The sequence below is a fragment of the Lytechinus variegatus genome, chromosome 17, assembly GCF_018143015.1.
Source record: "Lytechinus variegatus isolate NC3 chromosome 17, Lvar_3.0, whole genome shotgun sequence".
In the NCBI taxonomy this organism is placed as follows: Eukaryota; Metazoa; Echinodermata; class Echinoidea; order Temnopleuroida; family Toxopneustidae; genus Lytechinus; species Lytechinus variegatus.
In genome coordinates this window covers 11,288,547-11,309,428 of record NC_054756.1, presented here as the reverse complement: position 1 = coordinate 11,309,428, position 20,882 = coordinate 11,288,547, and the positions used below count along the sequence as shown (strand labels likewise).

Genomic DNA, 20,882 nt, shown 5'->3' with positions numbered 1-20,882 from the left:
GAATTTTACAATTCAGTGTTCATATACTCGTCTTGAGAAACATGGCTTTTCAGTCATACTACATTATTAAAGATAAATACCAGTAATGGTAACAATTTAAAAATGAGTTTCAACAAAATTACCATCCAAGTGTTTGTATGTATGAATAAGAAAATTTGTGCCGAAGCTCTGGAAGAAAATGGGTAATTGTTGAGAAATGGGCAAAATAAGCATGGGATTTCATCAAATGTCAGGTATTTTTCCAAGCAATATTAATACACTCTCCCACATCAGACATCTGCTTTTCTGTGTCAGTGATCATCAGAATTTCGGTTTTGAGCTAAGATTTTATGATTTTACAAAGATGAGTTTACATTCATGTACTAGATCTAGATATATGATAATATGGTGACTATTAACCTTGATTTTAAAGACTTTCTTATTAAATAATTGTGAGCTGCTACTACTTTTTTTTTTACCTTTAACAGTCTTGCCAACCAGTACGTTTTGGCCGTATTAAGTACATTTTTGCAACCAAAATATGGCAGTACATTTTTCTTTAAGAAAATATATTTTTGTTAAAAAAATGAATAATACTAATATTTCTTCTTTTTTTTACAAAATCGTAATTCATTTAGAAAAATCATCTCTATATGTCTCTATTTCATAAAACTTACACCAATAAGGTTATTAGATCAATGTAATTTCCGGTAATTTTTTTTTTCTATTTTGTTAAAACCAGGGTGAGATATGCACTGTTTGGATGTGTTTTTTTTTTCATCTGGAAGAGCACTGCATTTTGGCTTGAGTGCGGCGATGAGTGAGTGCACCAGGCATTTTATTATGAGATACAGTTTTTGGGGAAAAAGTACTTTTTTTTATCACAGAATACAGTTTTTCATTCCCAGAGGTTGGCAGGTCTGCTTTAACATATACAATTATTTTTTTCTCCAAGAACGGACAGTGGAAACCCAGTCCTGGACCAGTTGTCCTGTCGCTGTGCCATGTGCCACATTCCTTACAACGACTCATCCCTTCCATTCCCTGTACAACTTACAAAATGTGCAATATGCAAGTGAGTATATGGGTGAAGGCCTGACTTAGGGATCCAAGTGTCGTCCGTCAGTCCGCCACAAACAATATGACACATAACTCTGCAACCATAAGTCACTTTTAAACCCAACCTGGGTTGTAGATGTACTTAGGAGACCTGCATGTTATTGTGTTCGGAAGTCACATGGGAAGATCAAAGTTCATTTAAGAGGTCAACATTACAGTTTACAATGACTTACAAATGTATGACAAATGTTAGTCCATCCCAGTTATTTCACAATGAATTTTTGATGCACTTCTGTTGCATGCCCTCACAAATCACAATATTTCTGGGGTTTTCTTATAAGGGGGCAAGACACAAAATCGCTTATGCCTTGTTTGTTTGTATGGTAAGGTCCACCAAGTGTGCACAGTCCCACTTGTCTGTGCACACTCGTATCTGCACAATTCTAATAAAAGAAGATACATGTACGCAACGACCACAAACTTTACATCTACAAAACATAGACAGATATTCATTAAGATCCGATCCAAAATGGTGGAAAAGTATTGAATTCCAGGCATTCCATCTCACGGCTTCAAAATGCAGCCTTCCTCAACAATATTCCAGAATCGTGTGCAAAGTGAATGGTGTGCTGACATGGGGCACCTTTTTTTTTGTTTTCAATCTGAAAATGACTGGCCGAGGTATTTCCAAGAAAATCATATATTTCTTTCAAATTATTATGAGATTTTTGGCATACTTATAAGAATATAAGAAACATTATCAACTGAGAATTTTTGTGGAATTAATGCAAATTCATGTTAACCCTAGGTTACATATTAATTAGGTGCTCAGACATCTTGTTTCTTTAGTGCAAAAAGAACACAATTCTCTAGATTTTTTTTTTTGGGGGGGGGAGAAATTAATCGATTAGAATCATTACCAATGATATACCAGAGGTGCATTGCCTAAAAATTACAATTGTTTCAGCATGTCATTATACTGACCTCCATATCATTTTGAAAAGAAAAAAAAATCATTACCATTTATACTGTATGTCTATCTCTGAATTCAAATTTGTGAAAAGTCTTGTTACTATTACATCTTGTACCAACTTACTCTGTATTTCAAATATAAACTTTGAACAAGAGTTTTCATTTAGAACGATATTATTGTTGGAGAATTTTATGGAATCACATTGTGTTGGATAACACCATTCAGAATTGTATCCCTCATTACTTTCCCCTCAACCCTTTTCTCCTGCAGACGCAGCAAGGTTCCTGATGTGCTATTCACCACCATAGAGCCGCCATCACATCTTTTATACACAGGGCATGGCTGTAGTATTCAAGCAAGGTGAGTTGACTATATGACCTTCAGGTTGTTTTGTAAAGTCATAACAGTGATAGTAAACATACAGTATTCACTTAAAGGGGTGCTCCGTGCTGAAAATTATATGATTTAAACGATAAAGAAAAATCAGACAAACAAAACACTGAAAATTTGTTCAAAATCAGACTATGAATAACAAAGTTATGGCATTTTAAAGATTTGCATTATTCTGTTTAAACAGTTCTAGGCATGTCTCCATGAATATTCAATGAGCAAATTGATGATGTCATATCCCTACTTGTTCTTTTTTTCTACCAAGAACTGAAAAGGTTCGATGTACAACTGATTTAATGCATTAGATATTGATTGCTGCAACTTATTTCATTATAAAGGAGACACATTGTGCACACATGTATGAAAAAATGAAACAATTATGATTTAATCTAATAACATAAGAAAAGGGAAAGTGGGGATGTGAAACCATCAGCCCACCTAGTGAATATTCAGGATGACGTGCATATATCTATTTGCACAAAATATTGCTAAACTTTGAAATTCATTAACTTTGTTATTTATTATGTGATTTTGATGAAATTTTCAGCATTTTGCTCAGTGAATTTTACTCTATTCATTTAGATATGAATATTTTCAGCCCTGAGTACCCCTTTAATGAAGCGTTATAGTCCAGTGGATCAGTCTCTTGATGATGAAACAAAGGGTCATGGGTTCGAATCCCAGCCGCAGTGTAATTCCACATTGTGCTGCACCTGACCCAGGTGAGGTGAATGGGTATCTGGCAGGAATTAAATTCTTTGAAGTGCTTTCGATCTGTAATAGGCTGTGGGACTAAAGCTGGTGTAATGATATCCAAGTCCTTTGGAAGCTCATAGGGACGTTATATCATGATGTGATACGAACTATTAAGAACATATTTCAGCAGTATTTCTTTTGTATGAGGTTTTTAAAAAATGGTAGAGAAAAAATGCTTTGTTTTGTTTTTCGCTCTAAGATACATGTAACTGAGAACTAAATATATCAAAGTCTTCAAAAAATCTTAGCATAAAATGATTTAGGTGATACATGTACATATATAGTCTTGTACACATTCAAATTCATGTGATTCGAGACATTATAAGTGTGTCATGAGTTCCTCCGCCTAATTTTTTTTTCAAATAGACATGATGATGCGTATAATGGCCTTTATTAGCATAAATGATGTGATTTCTGCCATGATACCTGAACATTGATAGAATTATTGCCAAATTTTGATGTGCCATGCAAATCATCTCTTTCTTTTTGCAGAGTTTGTAGAAGTAAGAAAAAGACACAAGGAGAAGCAAATGCAGCATTGATCAGTGATGTGAGTTTTATCTACATTTTTTATTTCTTCTGTACGTGTATTTCTACTCAAGTGACATGGAATTCAAGAATGGAAATTAAAGCCTTAGTTTTTTGGCAATTCACACAAGATATTTAAACGATTTGTTCTTGTTTGTGAATAATGTTTCATAGTGCATCATACTGCTTGTTGAGAGAGGACTTCAGCCAAGTTTATTATATTTTTAGATTATAGTCACTCTTAAAACTCGATAAGCTGCAAAGAAAGATTCCATAAAACATACCAGAAATAGTCGTTTAGGCTTTAAAAATTAAAAAATAAATCAGTTGATTTACTTATCTGAAACCCACTTTACTTAAATTCTTCTCAATTTCCTCTTTCAAGAGAGATTTTGACAGGTCGTGTAGTCAGTGATTACACTATGCTAAAGCAAACATCAAAAATAACATCTTGGCTTCTCCTTATTCTGTGAAACCTCTTCCTGAACTTCATGTACTTATTAGGAAGTTGATCATGTTTGCAATTTTGTACCCTTTATAAAGGCTAAGGCTAAACAATTTGAAGATTCCTTTTGTTAACTCATTGTTGGTCTTTTATAATGCAGCTAGTGGGTCACATCATATATTCGGAAGAGATAAAGCATAGTACTCATCCTCAAAGTAATCATGTCAATCTGTCTTTTTTGTATTTATATCTTAGGCCCTACCATTCATGGAATACGAGCTCCACAGACAAATGATGAATAAACTTAAGGTGAGATGTTATTCCTTTGATGCAGTTTTGTTGAACATTGCATTTGGTAATCAATTCTAATGTAATGATAATTGGCCTTTGGCCGTACACACGTCTGGGCCCTATAGCTCAGAGGTTTTTGACCGATTGCATATTTGGAACAACTGACAGTTCTGCTTGGTTTTAGGATATTTCTGTGAACAAAATGCAAATAAATGGTAGCGACTAGACTTCAAGCTCTCTCGAGCTACTGTAGATGAGTGAATGTTATCTCCTACTTATTCAGACTCCGCATCATGAACTATGCCAAAACCAAGGGTATGTGTTTGGAGACTAGTGAATACCAGAATTTCATGTGAAAATTGTAAAATTCCAATTTTGAATATACCTTTATTTTGAGATTTTTTCATGTGTCACTTTCAGATACTTGTTAACAATGATAATTTCAATCAGGAAATCATATTTCAACTTTAGCTGATGGTAATCAAAATGATTGAGAATCTGATCTTACACCCAAGAAAGGGTCATGCACAAAGTATTGCATAATGTTAGGTGCAAAGCTATGTAACTTGCAAACAGATTTATGAAACAGAAAAGTTGGTGAATAGCTGGTGACAGGAGTTGTTGAGCAGGGGAGAAGACGCAACGTTTTGGGTAAGTTGACTATCCATCTTCCGGAGAGCATTTCATGAAAGGACTTGTCGGATTTGGTGAGTCCTAGGATGGTAATCAAAACACCCAAGAAAGGGTCACATGTCATGCACAAAGTCATCCATAATGTCAAGTACAAAGCTATATAACTTGCAAACAGCTTTAAGAAACAGAAAAGCTGGTGACTGGAGTTGTAGAGCAGAACAGAAGACTCAACTTTTCGGGCAGGTTGACTGTCCGTCTTCAGAAGAGCACTTCATGAAAGGACTTGTCGAATGCGGTGAGTCCTAGGAGGACCAAGAAAAGTGGATAGAGGTAGAAGTGAAATGGAGAGTTGATCAAGGTGGAGGGTGTGAAGGTAGAGTATTCTTTTCTGAAATTGGAGCAGTCCTTAAAAGAACTGTAAACCAGAAAAGTTTGGCTTGTGTAGTTGGTGAAATGAGGAAGAGGCCGACTCGGCGAGTGGAGTTCTAGAGCAGGAGAGAAGACTTAAGGGGAGCATTTCATCAACATTTTTTTTGTCTGACAACTTGTCAGATCTAAAAACTTACTTTGACTTCTTATTAGCTGAAAAGCAATGTCACTATCATAATTGTAACTGTCTAATAAAACAGGACTTGTCAGGTAAAATGTCTGTTAAGTCCTTTCATGAAATGCTCTTCTGAAGACGGACAGTCAAACTACCTGAAACATTGAGCCTTCTCTCTTCAACTCCATTCGCCAACTTCACTGCCACCATGCAGACTTTCAAACATGTGATTCCCCTTCTCTCTGTTTGGTTTGCAGGTCAAAGGCATGAACTGTCTTTTTGGATTGAAGGTTCAAGTCACAGTAGGAGAGACATTACTTGTTGGAACAGCGGTAAGTTTTGAACCGTCGCAATCATTATTTTAGTACCACTGCCATCCATTCTCTCACTGTGTATTAAAAAAAAAGCAGTTCCTCTTGCCCATATTCTGATCCCAGGTTTAACTTGGACCATGGTCTAACTCTGAACATAGATTATGCAGATTTTACAAAAAGGAACTCTTCATTGATTCACAAGATGTTACCGCAATGACATTTCCACCTGTTCAAGGAAGAATCAAATTTTGTTTCATGTTGTAGTGAGGAAAATATTGAAATATTTCATGTATGAAAATACAAAGAGTGTGGTTTCATCAGTTGTCTCACTTGCATACTGATCAGGATGAATAAAACTTTGTTATTTGACATCTGATTTTGATGATTTTTTTTTGCCTTATATTCATTTTGGTTGTTTTTTTTATTCAAATCAGCTTTTTGTTGGGGTGGACCTGCCCTTTGAAAAGAGCTATATGTACCAATTGTGTTCATATTTTCTTTTTTAATTTATACAGACTGCAACAGGTGTATTCTTGTCTGCCCTTCCTCCACCTCCAGCTCTGAAATTATCGACACAGGTGAGACCATCTTCCACACACTACCACATCACACCTGTCTTGAAATTACTACATTGACTCCTTGTCCATTCATGTGAAATTGTTAAAATTACTGCTTTTAACTTATCAGTGTCTCCGTGCAATGGCTCCCAAATAGTACCTCGCAACGTTACATGTAGATCAGCTTAGAAGGATCTTTTACACTGTCCTGGTTTTCAGACCAAGTTTTATCGAGAATAATACCTGTACTTTGCCCATGCTGCCCCTTCAATTTGGTATACCACCCCATCATGCATGTACATGTATGTAAAGAACTCCTTCACGCCCAAGTTTAAATCCACCTTGAAAACATGCTTTTCATAAAGAATTTGTGATAATTCCAGTGCTCAAATACAGCTTATAAATCAATGAAAATGAATCATTGTTGTTTGACAGGGACCAATAGGTTCAACCGATAAACATCTGCAGGCATTCCAGGAAAGGCTTGATAACATTACAGCTAAAAACAAGGAGATATATGGATTACTGGAACAACAGGTATGTTGGATACATGTATGATTTCGATGGACAAAAAAATATATAAATAAGGATGATGTTGATGATGAAGATGATGATGATGATGATAGCAGTGATGGTGGTGGTGGTGATGATGAGGAGGAGGGTGATGATGATGATGATGATGATGAAGATGATGAATATGATGATGATTATAGTAATAATTATAGTAATGATAATAATGTGTATTACATTACGTGAAGGTGATGATGATGATGATTATGATGATGTTAATGATGATGAAGATGATGATGATGATGATTATGATGGTGGGAGTGATGATGATGATGATGATGAAGATGATGATGATGATGACGATGATGATGATGATGAATATGAATATGATGATGATGATTATAGTAATAATTATAGTAATGATAATAATGGGTATTTCATTTAACCATACTTGGTATACAATACTTGCTTGCACAATAGTTTTCAGACCTTGAAAAGACTTCATGTATGCCTTCTGTGATCCTAGGAAAGTGCAGTAGAAGTTGATGGCCCACAGCAAAACCAACCTAATGAAGAGTTGCTTGACCCTCAGTTGACCTCGGGTCATAGAGAAACATTTGTCATTGAGGTTAGTACTTGCCATATTCCTTAAAGAACTTTAAGATGTTATCCCTATGTACTAAGTGCTACATTTATATTTGTGTTAATACATGTTTGATACAGTGCCTGCGTTCTGCATATTGGGGGAAATAGACTGGTCATTTTGTGGTTAAACAAACATCTCCATATATTTATATTTACTTTATTCATCAAGCACAGTATCCCATTGAAATATACATTGGAACTTTCTTCTTTATTTTATTGAAGTTGTTACCGCTTTTCCAAGTACCTATCTGTAACAGTGACAGACCTAGGATTTGTTAGAGGGAGGGACCCACTTTACCTTTTCTTCAAAAACAATTCTGACAAGCAAATCAAAAGGGTCATCACTCCAACCTCCTCACACCCCTTTAGACAGGGGGAGGGGGAGGCACAGCCTATTTACTCTTTTCTATTGTTTTTTTGTTAAGATCCTGTTATTGAAAGAAATTGAAAGATGCACAAATAACATAAAGCTACAGCCACATGCTCATTATGTATATGATGGTGGGCCCCAAGTCTGCGCACCTAACGATTTGAGTTAAGATTTAAAGTGAATTTCTTTTTATTTCACAAAATCTTTCAGTTGATAATGTTCCTTACATCATAATGAATTAGTGTGCCAAATATCTCATAAAAATTTGAAAGAAATATATGATTTTCTTGGAAAAAACCTCGGGCTGTCGTTTTCAGATTGAAAAAAAATGGTACCCTATGTCTGCGCACTCATTCACTTTGCACACGATTCAGGGATTTTGATGACAAAGGCTGCATTTTGAGGCTGTCGCATTAAATGCCCTGAATTCATTATTTTTCCACCATTTTGAGTCAGATTTTTTTTATACCTGTCTGTATTGCATGTGTAAAGTTCGTGCTCATTGCGTATCTTCTTTTACTAGAATCGCGCAGATACGCGGGTGCGCAGACTTGGGAGACCGCGCAGACATGGGGGAACTGACCATACAGAAAGCTTTCAGAATGTTGAAACACAAAGGTAGTAGTAGATAAATAACCATTCGCTAATTCTAGGATTTAATGATGCTGTCAATTTCTATGTTGTAGATTGACGACATTGAAGACACCGAATCCGTCATTGAGCTCTTTGATCAAGCATTACCACAAGGTGAAGTTTTTTTTTCTAAATTCTTAATTTTTTTGTATTTGTACTGGAAAATTGATTACTAGTTATTTCTTTACCATAACTTAATGAATTAATATGTTAATACTAGATGCATTCATCATTGGAATGAAATTGTAAATTATGTGTAATGAACTATTTGATTAGTCGTTATTTCTATACTACATGCAGTACTCGCATTTCTACTGAATTTCAAGATTTGTTATCTAATATCAAACGGAGGCTTTATGTACGTTATTTGTTTGCAGCCTTTCTATAAATGGGTATTCACATTCACTGTATATAATGTTTATGTCTTATATGGTATTTTGATGTTTATGTCTAATGTGGTATTTTGATGTTTATTGAAGTTGTGAACAAAACAAATTTCCGATATGGATAAAGACAAACATTGAACTTTGACTGCTGTAAGGTTACATGATTTTCTATCCTGGAAAGTGTTGCACTGAATTTATTTTCAAAATTGACATTCTATGAATCATACATCTTTGTATTTACATTTTGTTAAGATTTGCTATATGGTATGATGGTCTGTATTAATTTTTGCAAACTGTTTTGTGATGTTTTTTTTTTTCTTTGAATGATAATTGCAGGGTTTCATAGTTGCAGTACAGAAATGTTCCCCGGTAATTTTGAGCCAACACAACACATACAGGTAAGTTTTAACCCTAAATAGACTGGGCTATTTCGACACCTAAGAAGACTGGGGGGGGGCTGATTAACCCCCCCTTATGATCTCGGCTGTCGATCGTATGATCGCGACAAAAATTGGCACACGCGTTACCCATGGCATTATCTACAAAACTATAACATCAAATTCTGCAAAAATCTCATGTCTCATTAATTATGCTAATTTATGCGTAAAATCATAAGTTTGCTCTAATTAATAAAATAATGCCCCTGAAATGCTAATTTTTGTTTCACATACTCTAGATAGGCATCTGATCAAATTGATTTTTAAAAAAAATTCAAAATCACATTTATTTTCTTATGTATTCTATTGTTTTCTAAATTTCTTATGTATTTCTTTGTTTTTCGACTTTTTGTTTTTTATTGTTTTTTCAATGGAAATTGTCGGGGACTTTATTTTGACCATAAAAAATATAAAAATAATTGATTTTAAGCAGTAAAAGGAAAAATTATGAAACATTTATGAATTTTGGCTAAGAACACTATTTGCATTGGATTTGTACACAAATTCACATTTTGGAGTAATTTGGGTCTGCATACACTTGCGAAATGTTGCGTAATTTTGGAACCGCGTACCCGGGGGTCACAATTTTGGTCTCAAAAGTTGCGCGAGACTTGAAAGTAAAAAGTCAGCGAGCCACGCGGGACGCGGTCAAAAAATTTCGCACGGCGGATTTATCGCGAAAAATGTCGAGGAGGGGGCTGAATCTGCCCCCCCCCCAGTCTTTTTAGGGTTAAAGGTCAAGTACATGTACATGTAAATAAAGAACTAAAACAAGACAAATGTAATAATTATACTTGCTTATATAGCACTTAATACTTACTTTGTCAGAAGTCTCTAAGCGCTCTACAGTATATGCAGCATAATTACCCTGGCTTTAGCAGTGCAGCTGTTACGCGTGCTGCGTTTCAAGGAATAAATTCCTGCCAGGTACGCATTTTCCTCACCTGGGTTGAGTGCAGCACATTGTGGATCAATTTCTTGCTGAAGGAAATTACGCCATGGCTGGGATTCGAACCCACGACCTCCTGTTTCAGAGTCCGCACACTAATCCACTAGGCCACAACGCTCCAGTATAACTGGAAATTTTTATCAAAATTTGATTAAAAAATTAAGAAAGTCCTCACATTAAAAGTTTTGCTTGATTTCCCAAAATATCAATTTCAACCCAAACAACAAATTGATTTGAATAATAGGAAAATGAAACAAGCACAATACTGTAAATTTGATATAGAAAAAGAGATGAAAATTAAGAAAGTTGTAGCATAGCATATTAAAGTTCGGTTCATTTTCCAATTATTAGGTTTACCCCCAACAAGCTGATTTTGATAAAATGAGAAAAACAATGGAGCATTACATCAGAAATTTCATGAAAATTGGATGGAAATTAAGAAAGTTGAAGTTTTTAGAAATTTTACTTATTTTTCCCATTGTGCACAATCTGTTTTATCAAAATTGCAGGTCATCCCATCCACTGAGTGATAGTTAATTGCATTCCTCTGTGTTTACATGTTAGGAGTCAGAAATTTACAAAGTTATTTATGTATATAACACATCCCCTGTAATGTACAAGATGTTTCTATTGTTCCACATTCTTCATTTGTAAATTATAGATAGGCATGTCCTGTGTAAATTACATGTAATCTACAACTTGTCTTTCAATTTCGCAGTATGCTGAAAGTGACCTGCATGACCTATTTTCATGAAACATTGACCTTTTCATTGCAAGTTTGCTTGTATCAAAATGACATTTTTTATATCCTACATGAATTGAATCATGTATGCTGATTGGTTTAAATAGCATCATGTGACCAAATACATGTATATTCTCACTATTTTGTGATGATGTTGAAAATGAAATGCCCACTGAAGAAAAATTGCTATTCCGTGATGTCAATGATGGACTAGTGCATTATTCCATCACTGACGTTACGGATCATAATGGCGCAAGCACTAATATAGGAGGCTGCATCCTACAAGCTTCGCTTTTTAGGAGCTTCCTCCGTTTCCGACCTGTTATCTTGATTCTTATACATAATAAGTTTCTTTGTTTTATTGATTATAATTATATCAAGATGTATGTAACAAAACTATTGTAAATGTAAATGATTGTTGGAAATGGAAAAATATATTAATTGAAATGAAATATGCATTCCGCACGCTGACCTTGTGGCTTCAGGAAAAGTAGGTCAGTCAGCATGGTGGTTATCTTAGTACAGATTAAAAAGGATGAATTACGATAACAAGAAAAAAAAACTAGATTATCAATATCTATTGCTCTAACTTATTAAAGTAGGATACAAATATATCAGGCCTTTATTTCAAACGCATAGAGGGAATCATTCATCCTCGGTTGTACTGGCAAAATCACTATTTTTCCCTCAGGCTTCCCCCCCCCCCCACAGGTAAAACAGTTATGCCAGTCCAACCTCGGATGAATAATTCCCGCTGTACTTACTCAAAGCCTGGTATATTTGTATATCATATTTGAGAAGGATGCAGTATAACAGTTAACTTTCAAATCATTTTATATCATAACTTTATCTTTCAATTGTCAGCAAACTTGCTTTGATTGTTTACAGTCGCATAAAAAAGCTGCATGATAAATAATTCAGTATAGTACATTACTGTCAATTGCAGAGTAACGTTACTGAATTTGTCACACTTTTTTTTAGCGAGGGGTTAGGGAATAAATGTTTATACATTCTTTTCAGATTCAGTACAGCTGCAGGACTCCTATAACATCATAATTCATAGCCAAGCGTGACTTTAAATCCAATTATGTCATGGAATTGAAAATGAAATAAGTTTTGGGAAAAAATACATATTGACAATTTTTAAAACTCTTTTTTAGACGATCACGATGATGAGGCGAGCCTTGCTGACCGACACTAGTGGAACAACTAAGGTTGTGACAGGATTAATACAGGGCATGATACAGGTTAGTGTGGTTTACATTACTGAATAAACTTATTGAAATGATGTGTGAGAATACTTTAGTAACATACCTGGAAAATATTGTTGTATGGTAAACTTAACCTTACAAGCAAAAAAAAAACACCAAAAAACAGAGGTTAAAGGTCACCATTCCAGAAGCACTTTTTAGTCAAAAATGTCTGACATCTGAGCAATAAGAGGCCATACATGTACACATGTCCTTGGACCTTTATTTGTCAAAAAAACATTCTGACAAGAAATGAAAAATGGGGAAGGGTCATTAGAATTCTGTGAGGATTGCACAGGGAGTCTGCTTCAAGCTGTTTTGGAAAAAAAAACATAACGATTGTTTGTTTGTCTTTTTCTCGTAGGGAATCTGTTTCAAGCTATCTTGAAAATAAATCCATCATGATTTTTGTGGGGTTTTCTGTCTTCCCCCACAGGGAATCTGTATCAAGCTATCTTGAAATTAAATCCATCATGATTTTTGTGTGGTTTTCTGTCTTCCCCCCCCCCCCCCCCGGAATCTGTTTCAAGCTACCTTGAAAATAAATCCATCACGATTTTTGAGGGGTTTTCTGTCTCCCCCCCACAGGGAATCTGTATCAACCTTTATTGAAAATAAATCCACCATGATTATTTGTGGGGGGTGTTCCCCCACGGAATCTGCCCCCTCCCTCCGGAATCTGTTTTAAGCTATCTTGAAAATTAATCCATCATGATTATCCCCCCCACAGGCAGTCTGTTAGTCTGTTTCAAGCTATCTTGAAAATAAATCCATCATGATTTTTGTGGGGTTTTCTGTCTTCCCCCCCCCCCCCCCCCGAATCTGTTTCAAGCTATCTTGAAAATAAATCCATCACGATTATTGAGGGCTTTTTCTGTCTCCCCCCACAGGGAATCTGTATCAAGCTATCTTGAAATTAAATCCATCATGATTTTTGTGTGGTTTTCTGTCTTCCCCCCCCCCCCCCCCGGAATCTGTTTCAAGCTACCTTGAAAATAAATCCATCACGATTTTTGAGGGGTTTTCTGTCTCCCCCCCACAGGGAATCTGTATCAAGCTTTATTGAAAATAAATCCATCATGATTATTTGTGGGGGGTGTTCCCCCACGGAATCTGCCCCCCCCCCCTCCGGAATCTGTTTCAAGCTATCTTGAAAAGTAATCCATCATGATTATCCCCCCCACAGGCAGTCTGTTAGTCTGTTTCAAGCTATCTTGAAAATTAATCCATCATGATTATCCCCCCCCCCACAGGCAGTCTGTTTCAAGCTCTCTTGAAAATAAATCCAATATGATTATTTGTAGTTTTTGTTTCCCCACAGGGAATCTGTTTCAAGCTTCGGAAGCTTACACCATGTTGTCTGAGTAAAATGGACATCGAGTTTGCTTTGCATGAAGATGAAATCATTCAGGTTTGTATTAGATACATTAATCTATTTACATGTAGGGGAAGGCGGGGTAAGTTGTGACATTTTTGCATTTTACATGTTAGAATTGATATGACTAATAATTTTGTATAAATAAGTACCTTGCCTTTAAATTTCATTCTTGGGAAACACTTTTCACTTATATATACTGTAACTTTCTACCCCCACACTGAAATTCATCGTGACCTTTGAAAAAAAAACAATGTCAAATGGCTCAACTTGCCACATATGTGGGGTAAGTTGTGCCACCTTCTGGGGTAAGTTGAGCCACAAAAACTATGTACAAAATGTATACAGGAAGAAGCAGCATGTCCATTTTTGTCTCGCCCACCAGAGGTGAAGGCGAGACTTAGGGATCCAAATGTCGTCCGTCCGTCACAAACCTGTAATGACACATAACTCCACAACCGAAAGTCGCTTTTCAACCAAACTTGGATGGTAGATGGACTTGGGGGACCTGCATGTTATGTTGCAGTCGGAGGTCACATGGTTAGGTCAAAGATCATTTTCAGGTCAACATTAAAGTTTACATGCAAGACTCTCTTATGACACCTAACTCCGCAACTGTAAGTCGCTTTTCAACCAAACTTGGATGGTAGATAGACTTGGGGGACCTGCATGTTATGCTGCAGTCGGAGGTCACATGATAAGGTCAAAGGTCATTTTCAGGTCAACGTTAAAGTTTACATGCAAGACTCTCTTATGACACCTAACTCAGCAACCGTAAGTTGCATTTCAACCAAACTTGGATGGTAGATGGACTTGGGGGACCTGCATATAATGCTGCAGTCGGAGGTCACATGGTAAGTTCAAAGGTCATTTTCAGGTCAACGTTAAAGTTTACATGCAAGACTCTCTTACATGTATGACACCTAACTCCGCAACCGTAGGTCACTTTTCAACAAAACTTGGATGGTAGATGAACTTAGGCAACCTGCATGTTACGCTGCAGTCGGAGGTCACATGGTAAGGTCAAAGGTCATTTTCAGGTAACCATTAAAGTTTACGTGCAAGGCTCTTATGACAAGTGTTATTCCATCCCAGTCATTTCACAATGAAGTTTCGATATAATTCTCTTGCGTGCCCTCGCAAATCACGATATTTCTGGTTATTTCCATAAGTGGGCGAGACACAAAATTGCTTTTGCCTTGTTTATTTCAAGTCTTTTCACTTGCTAATTCTAAATACTAACATCCTCTTAAAGTAAAAGAACTGTCATGTGAATTTACTTCTTTCTGCCTGCATATCAATGGCTTTTCAAGGTTTTTTTTTCATTCTTATTACTATAAGAATTACCATGGCTCAACTTGCCCCATATTGGCTGGCTCAAAGTACCCCAGTCCAAACTTAATGTGATATTTTCACATCCACACATTTCCTATGCATCCATCATTTAAAAAAACTATGACAAGAATGATCCATACCTGGACTAACAATATTGTTCTTATTTCTTTATTATATTTAAAGATGTGTGTGGGTAAAAAGCACTCCTCCATTTTACACCCTTTATTACTTTTTTTGGCTGAAATTTGTATTTTTCCGTCTAAAAAAGTATGTTTTGTTTCAAAGTCAAAAACAACATGGTTGGTAAAGGGTTATGTAATGGGTCATCAATACATGACACCACCACAAAATCAGACTCATTCATTACTGGCCTGGGGGTGGTTGCTAAACTTGCCCCTATGCTCAACTTACCCCACCTTCCCCGACTTAGTACTTTCCTCCTCCTCTTTATCATTATCATGCTGATATAAAAACAGTACCAAACCTGACTTTGTTAGCATGAAAGGTAAAAGAAAGTAGTTCCAGAAAACAATTATTTCATGGGAAAGTTTTTAAAATCAAGGTTAATTGTCACCATATTGTCATAGATCTAGATCTGGTACATTGATGTAAACTTGTATTTGTGAAATCATGAAATCTTAGCTGAAAATACCAGACATTTGATGGAATTCCGTGCTTATTTGCTCATCTCTCAGCAATTACACATTTCTCTTCCAGAGTCTATTGGCACATACATGTATTTGTTATTCATACATACATGTACAAACACTTGGGTGGTCATCTTATTGAATTCAGTTCAAACTCATTTTGAGATCATTACCACTAATTATCACCCATATCAGACATCTGAGCAGGTCATTTACAAAACCGTATTGCCCTAGATTCATAAATATCGGGAAGGGATAGGTATATTATTTGTATTTTGCTCGGTCTCAATGCGCATATAGTTTGCATGCAGAGACGACGCAAAATATACCTTTGTATTTTCCCTAGTCTCACATCCGGGCATTTGAGGATGCGTATAAAGAGATACGCTTCATAAGGATCTGCGCGCCAACAATATACGTCATAATAAAGACATCACTGGATCCAAGCGCTTGCAAGTACGTCATAATGGTAAAGTGCAGAGCCTAGACCCTTATATTAACGAGACACAATATATCTATTTTAAAAAGAAATATCACCATTATCACGATTTTAGCTCTAGATATTTGATTTGGATGATAATAAAAATATTGACTGGCTCTTCTTTCGGGGAACATCAAATATATTGCCCTTAAAAGACCAATATTGCCCTCGTCTAAAGACTCGGGCCAATATGATTCTTTTGCTGGCAATATATTTGATGTTCCCCTCAAGGCCAGGCAATATTATATAAATAACTGGCATTTATCTTTAATACGTCTTTGTAATCTCCTATGTCTTGCTCCTCTTTTTGCAGATCTGGTTGACAGCAGCAGTTGTAGGCATGAAGCCGATTGTTCCTGCTGCTATCGCCCCTCAAAAAGGTAAATTCCTTTAAAAATTTGGCAATTCATCTACAGAAATAGCAATACCGGCCTGAATTCACAGAAGATATGCATTCAATCTCTCTCATGAGTGTGCATCTTATATTGCTGTAAAAGCTTAAATGGGCTATGTGATGAAAAGGGTTGTCTTCTCATTAGACAGAGGCCTGTATTCTGAACTTTGATTTAACTTAAGACTGTGGTTTGACTCTGTTCTAAAATTATGGAATGCCAAATACACCAAAATTTGTTCACAAGGTATTTTTCTTATGCTTACGGTGCTCTTTCCTAATTCTATAATGGTGAAGGCGATCATCATATTTATCCTTCCCAGACAGAGTCGAAAGAGCTGATACATTGAATCTCTGCTCTTAGAGATTCATGTCATGATTGGCTATCCATAGTTAAACCACATTTTTAGACCAGAGTTTAAATTACACCAACTTCCGAATACGGGCCAGCTAGTCTATGAGGCTGTTTGGTCAAAAAAAAATCTTCATAATTTATTGTTATTAGCCACAAAACTTACATGTAGTCAATTGATGAAATGGTCATCGATGTAGACAAACATCTTGATAAAAGAAAATACAGTTTGAGAAAATCGCCCTCGTGATCCCTTGGCCTTGTGGCCCCTCCCCTGAAAACAAATGCCTGTGATTGGTCAATTCCCCATGCATGAACGTTGCTAGTGAGGTAGCTGCATGCAGGCTGCAGTGTTTATCACATTGCTGATACATGCCATTGGTTCTTATACCCAGTGGTAGTGTGACACTTGGATATTTGATTGACCCATTGGACCCTGAACCCAACTGAGGTCTATGGCAAATGTGTATCCTACAAGTAATGGGGGTGCGTGAACACTAATTGCTGTTCAGAAGTTGATGATTCCAATGAAATATAAAGCTGTAAAACTCCCCAGGGAGTGGCGGATGTGCACACATTGTGTGCGGGAATGACAGATTGAATCCAATGACCGTGGTAATAATATATCTGAAAAGCGCTTAAACACGTCGTATTTTTAGTGCTATATACATGTACATGTAAAAGCAGATTATTGTTATTGCACAAGAAGTCTTTTCAGTTAAACAATACAAATTGCTTGTTCTGTTTGTGTTATATTTTCCTTAGTGTGCAGTTTTCATTGATGATAAAACAAAGTTATTTTTGTCAATGTATGAATTTTATAATTCAAAGATTTAAATTAAAATGTAAAGTCCTTCAGTTGTTTTGGATATTCCAGAATTAAGTGGCAATTTTGTTACCTTCATCAGGCCCCGTAAAGCCATCTGCTGATTCTGAAATGATGTTTTCAATGGAAGAAGTCTCTGAGACTACAGCCTCATCCACATTGACAAAAGGTACTAACTGGGTTTAATTATCAAACAATTGATTAGTTCTGATTCGTATTCCTCATTGTAGAGTATTGTTCTAGGTGTTTCAATTTCAATTCAATTGATTTTTCTCAGTACAAAAACAACAATTTGAATAGTACACACATGACATAAATCAAACAGAGACATAAAAAAATGTGTATTACATGTATACTGAAAGGAAAATAGACAAAAAGAAATTAACCCAAATTAAGTAACATAGTATTTAACAAAAATATTGAATTAATTTGGTTCTTACTTTCGGTATATAAAAATTACCAATGCTCCTATTTTTATAATAATGTACATTATGATTTAAAACAAAGTAATTACAAATTGAAGGGGTAAAAGCTATTTATAACAGTTAACAGTTGTACATATAAATTGCAGTTTCATTATTATATACATGTAGTCATAACATTTTAAAATCCTCTGAGTCTTGAAACTTGATTCACATATAGTCAAACCTGTCTTAGCAGCCACCTGCCTAACTAAATTTATTTTGAAGGCCTGTCTTTAGTGGCCATCTAAATTCAGCCTGAGTTTCAGGTCACATGACCAAGGTCAAAGGTCATTTAGGATCAACGAACTAAGACAATGTTTGGGGAAATTTGGCTTCCATTCAAATGGAATTTGTCTCATAAAACGTGTCTCCGTCGGCCACTTTTTCTGTTTCCCTTGCGTAGTCATAATAGATGAGTTTGACTGTAAATGTTTCTAGTGTATTGCTAATGTTAATGCTACTCCCTTGTAAAAAAGGTAACATACAGTACCATGTTATTACTATGGTATTACCATAGTATTACCATAGTATCAATGGTAAATTCATTAGTACTATAGTACTACCACAGAAGTACCATACGGAATTGGAAAGTACTGTTTGAAAATACAGAAGTACCATAATGTACCATGGTAATACCATAGTAATACCATCGTTCTGTATTGTACTTTTTAACAAGGGCTCAAGGGGACACCCCAATATGCTCATACACCGTAACTGCAGTTAATTCATATTAAACCATTGGGTGCGAATTCAAACCAAATGTGTACTGTTAGGGATATTTTCAATTAGAGTGCATCTGGTGAATGCCTGCATGTGATTGTTTTCTTTTGGTTGTTTATTTTTTAAAGGAATGGAATTTTGACGGTAAAAACTTTTTTATGCAGCTCATGCATGCATGTAATTTTTTAGCGTTGGTACTGGAGCTTGATTTTCTTGCGTAAACTCATTATTTCGATCCCATGTGATCTGCTAAATCTGGGCTTGATATGAAAAGTCTATTAGCACTGGATTGTTCTTTTACATTTTTTTCCAGGTAAGGTTTGAATTAGCCAAGTGGGTTTTGTTGTGTATCTTGGCAATTTTTCATAAAAAAATAATCATCTCATAATAATGGGAGGAAGAATCAAAAGGGGATAACCTTGAATACCATAATCCTAATTATGAAATAATATTGGTTACTGCAAGTGCTTATTTAATTTTGTTGTTTGAAACTGACTTGATATTTTGTTCTGATATTGTTTATACGATGGTCAGATACCGTAATATAATTAAGATTGTTAGAATAAAAAAATTCAGATAAATAAGTATTTCCTGCATTTAAAGGTAAGAACCAAGGCAAGATATATAACAGGCACACAAGTTCATTAAAAAAAGGTTAAAATCAGAATCGCATTGCCTATATCTGCAAGAAATACAGTAGCATACATTTAAGTAAAATGTGATTCTTGATGTTTTGAATGAAATGAAAACAGAACAGTATTTACACTTCTTTTTTTTCATTCTGGTTCATTCCAGTTTCTTTGGATATGGTTTTTATATATTTCTTTTTAATGTTAATTCAAAATCCTATTGGGGATTGTATTTTATTAAAGCAAAATCATTCATGTTTGCAGTCTGAAAGATTGGATTGTCTGTAATATGTTCATATCAGCCTACATGTAGTTCATACACTTAGTCTGTGGAAAACAAAACAAAAGGTGGTTATCTTGACACAGCACATATTCTGATAGTGTTCATTGTTCTGACCTACAAAGATTAAAAAATAAGGATGTATACTTTTTAACCTGAACATAACTTGTTTATGTGCTTGAAATGTTGATAAGGTTCATCGTACATGTACATACATGTAGCATGTTTATGCTTGGTAAGTTAATATGGTTCACTGTTCTTTTATTTGTAATCAAAAGCTGGAGCATCATCTGGAGCTGAACCAATGCAGCTGGAGAGAAGAATTCATCTCGCGGTAAGAAACACAGATCATACATGTACATGTAGATAATACAGGTTCATTATACAAATAGCGAATAGGCATGAGTGCGATGGTGTGAGACTTCCCATGAGCTGAATAGAGCGTCTCTTTCTTTCAACGAATGCAAAATCTCGTACCATTGCAGGAATATGAATATTTGCTATATGTGTTGTGCAACGCGTCGGAATCTAGCAAAAATATGAAAAAACAAAGTTTTCCCCTGCAGTAATCTATTAAAAGGGAGCAAAAATATTGAAAGCGAAAAGCAAAATCCCACAAGTGCACATGACCTTGGACATGCAGCATTGTGCATTTAGCTAGCAGGCTATACGCATACTAGTATTTCATACTGAATGAGCGCAATGAGTTGAATCTTATTGTGACGTCGCCTCATAGAGCTATGCAACGTTACATTTAGATGGTACGTCGTGTGTGCAATGGTACGTTGTGTGTGCAATGGTACGAATGTTTGACATTCAGCCTCCCATTTGCTCGCGTACAACAAGCTAAGTAGGCGTTGTACAATATGGTTAGATTAATGAAAATGCAGTATTTGTACATGTTCTGTATATTCAGCTGTAATTCAATAAGCCAGAGTATGTCTCTCTTTAGGGGCTTTTGAGATGATGAAGGAAATAGATTTCAAGGTTT

The 20,882-nt window shown here is 35.7% G+C and overlaps 1 protein-coding gene across 2 annotated transcripts in view; it reads left to right on the top strand.

The window, feature by feature from the left end:
* Nucleotides 1-20,882, top strand: part of LOC121430925 (C2 domain-containing protein 5-like) — a 57,647-nt gene that overhangs the window by 31,077 nt on the left and 5,688 nt on the right. For both annotated transcript variants that reach the window (XM_041628357.1, XM_041628356.1), the window contains 15 exons: nt 935-1,054; nt 2,282-2,371; nt 3,650-3,707; nt 4,386-4,439; nt 5,856-5,930; nt 6,428-6,490; nt 6,905-7,006; nt 7,506-7,607; nt 8,681-8,741; nt 9,350-9,411; nt 12,302-12,388; nt 13,713-13,802; nt 16,543-16,609; nt 17,881-17,967; nt 20,170-20,225. In XM_041628357.1, coding sequence (XP_041484291.1) covers nt 935-1,054; nt 2,282-2,371; nt 3,650-3,707; nt 4,386-4,439; nt 5,856-5,930; nt 6,428-6,490; nt 6,905-7,006; nt 7,506-7,607; nt 8,681-8,741; nt 9,350-9,411; nt 12,302-12,388; nt 13,713-13,802; nt 16,543-16,609; nt 17,881-17,967; nt 20,170-20,225 — 1,174 coding nt within the window. The remainder of the gene's footprint in view (nt 1-934; nt 1,055-2,281; nt 2,372-3,649; nt 3,708-4,385; nt 4,440-5,855; nt 5,931-6,427; nt 6,491-6,904; nt 7,007-7,505; nt 7,608-8,680; nt 8,742-9,349; nt 9,412-12,301; nt 12,389-13,712; nt 13,803-16,542; nt 16,610-17,880; nt 17,968-20,169; nt 20,226-20,882) is intronic.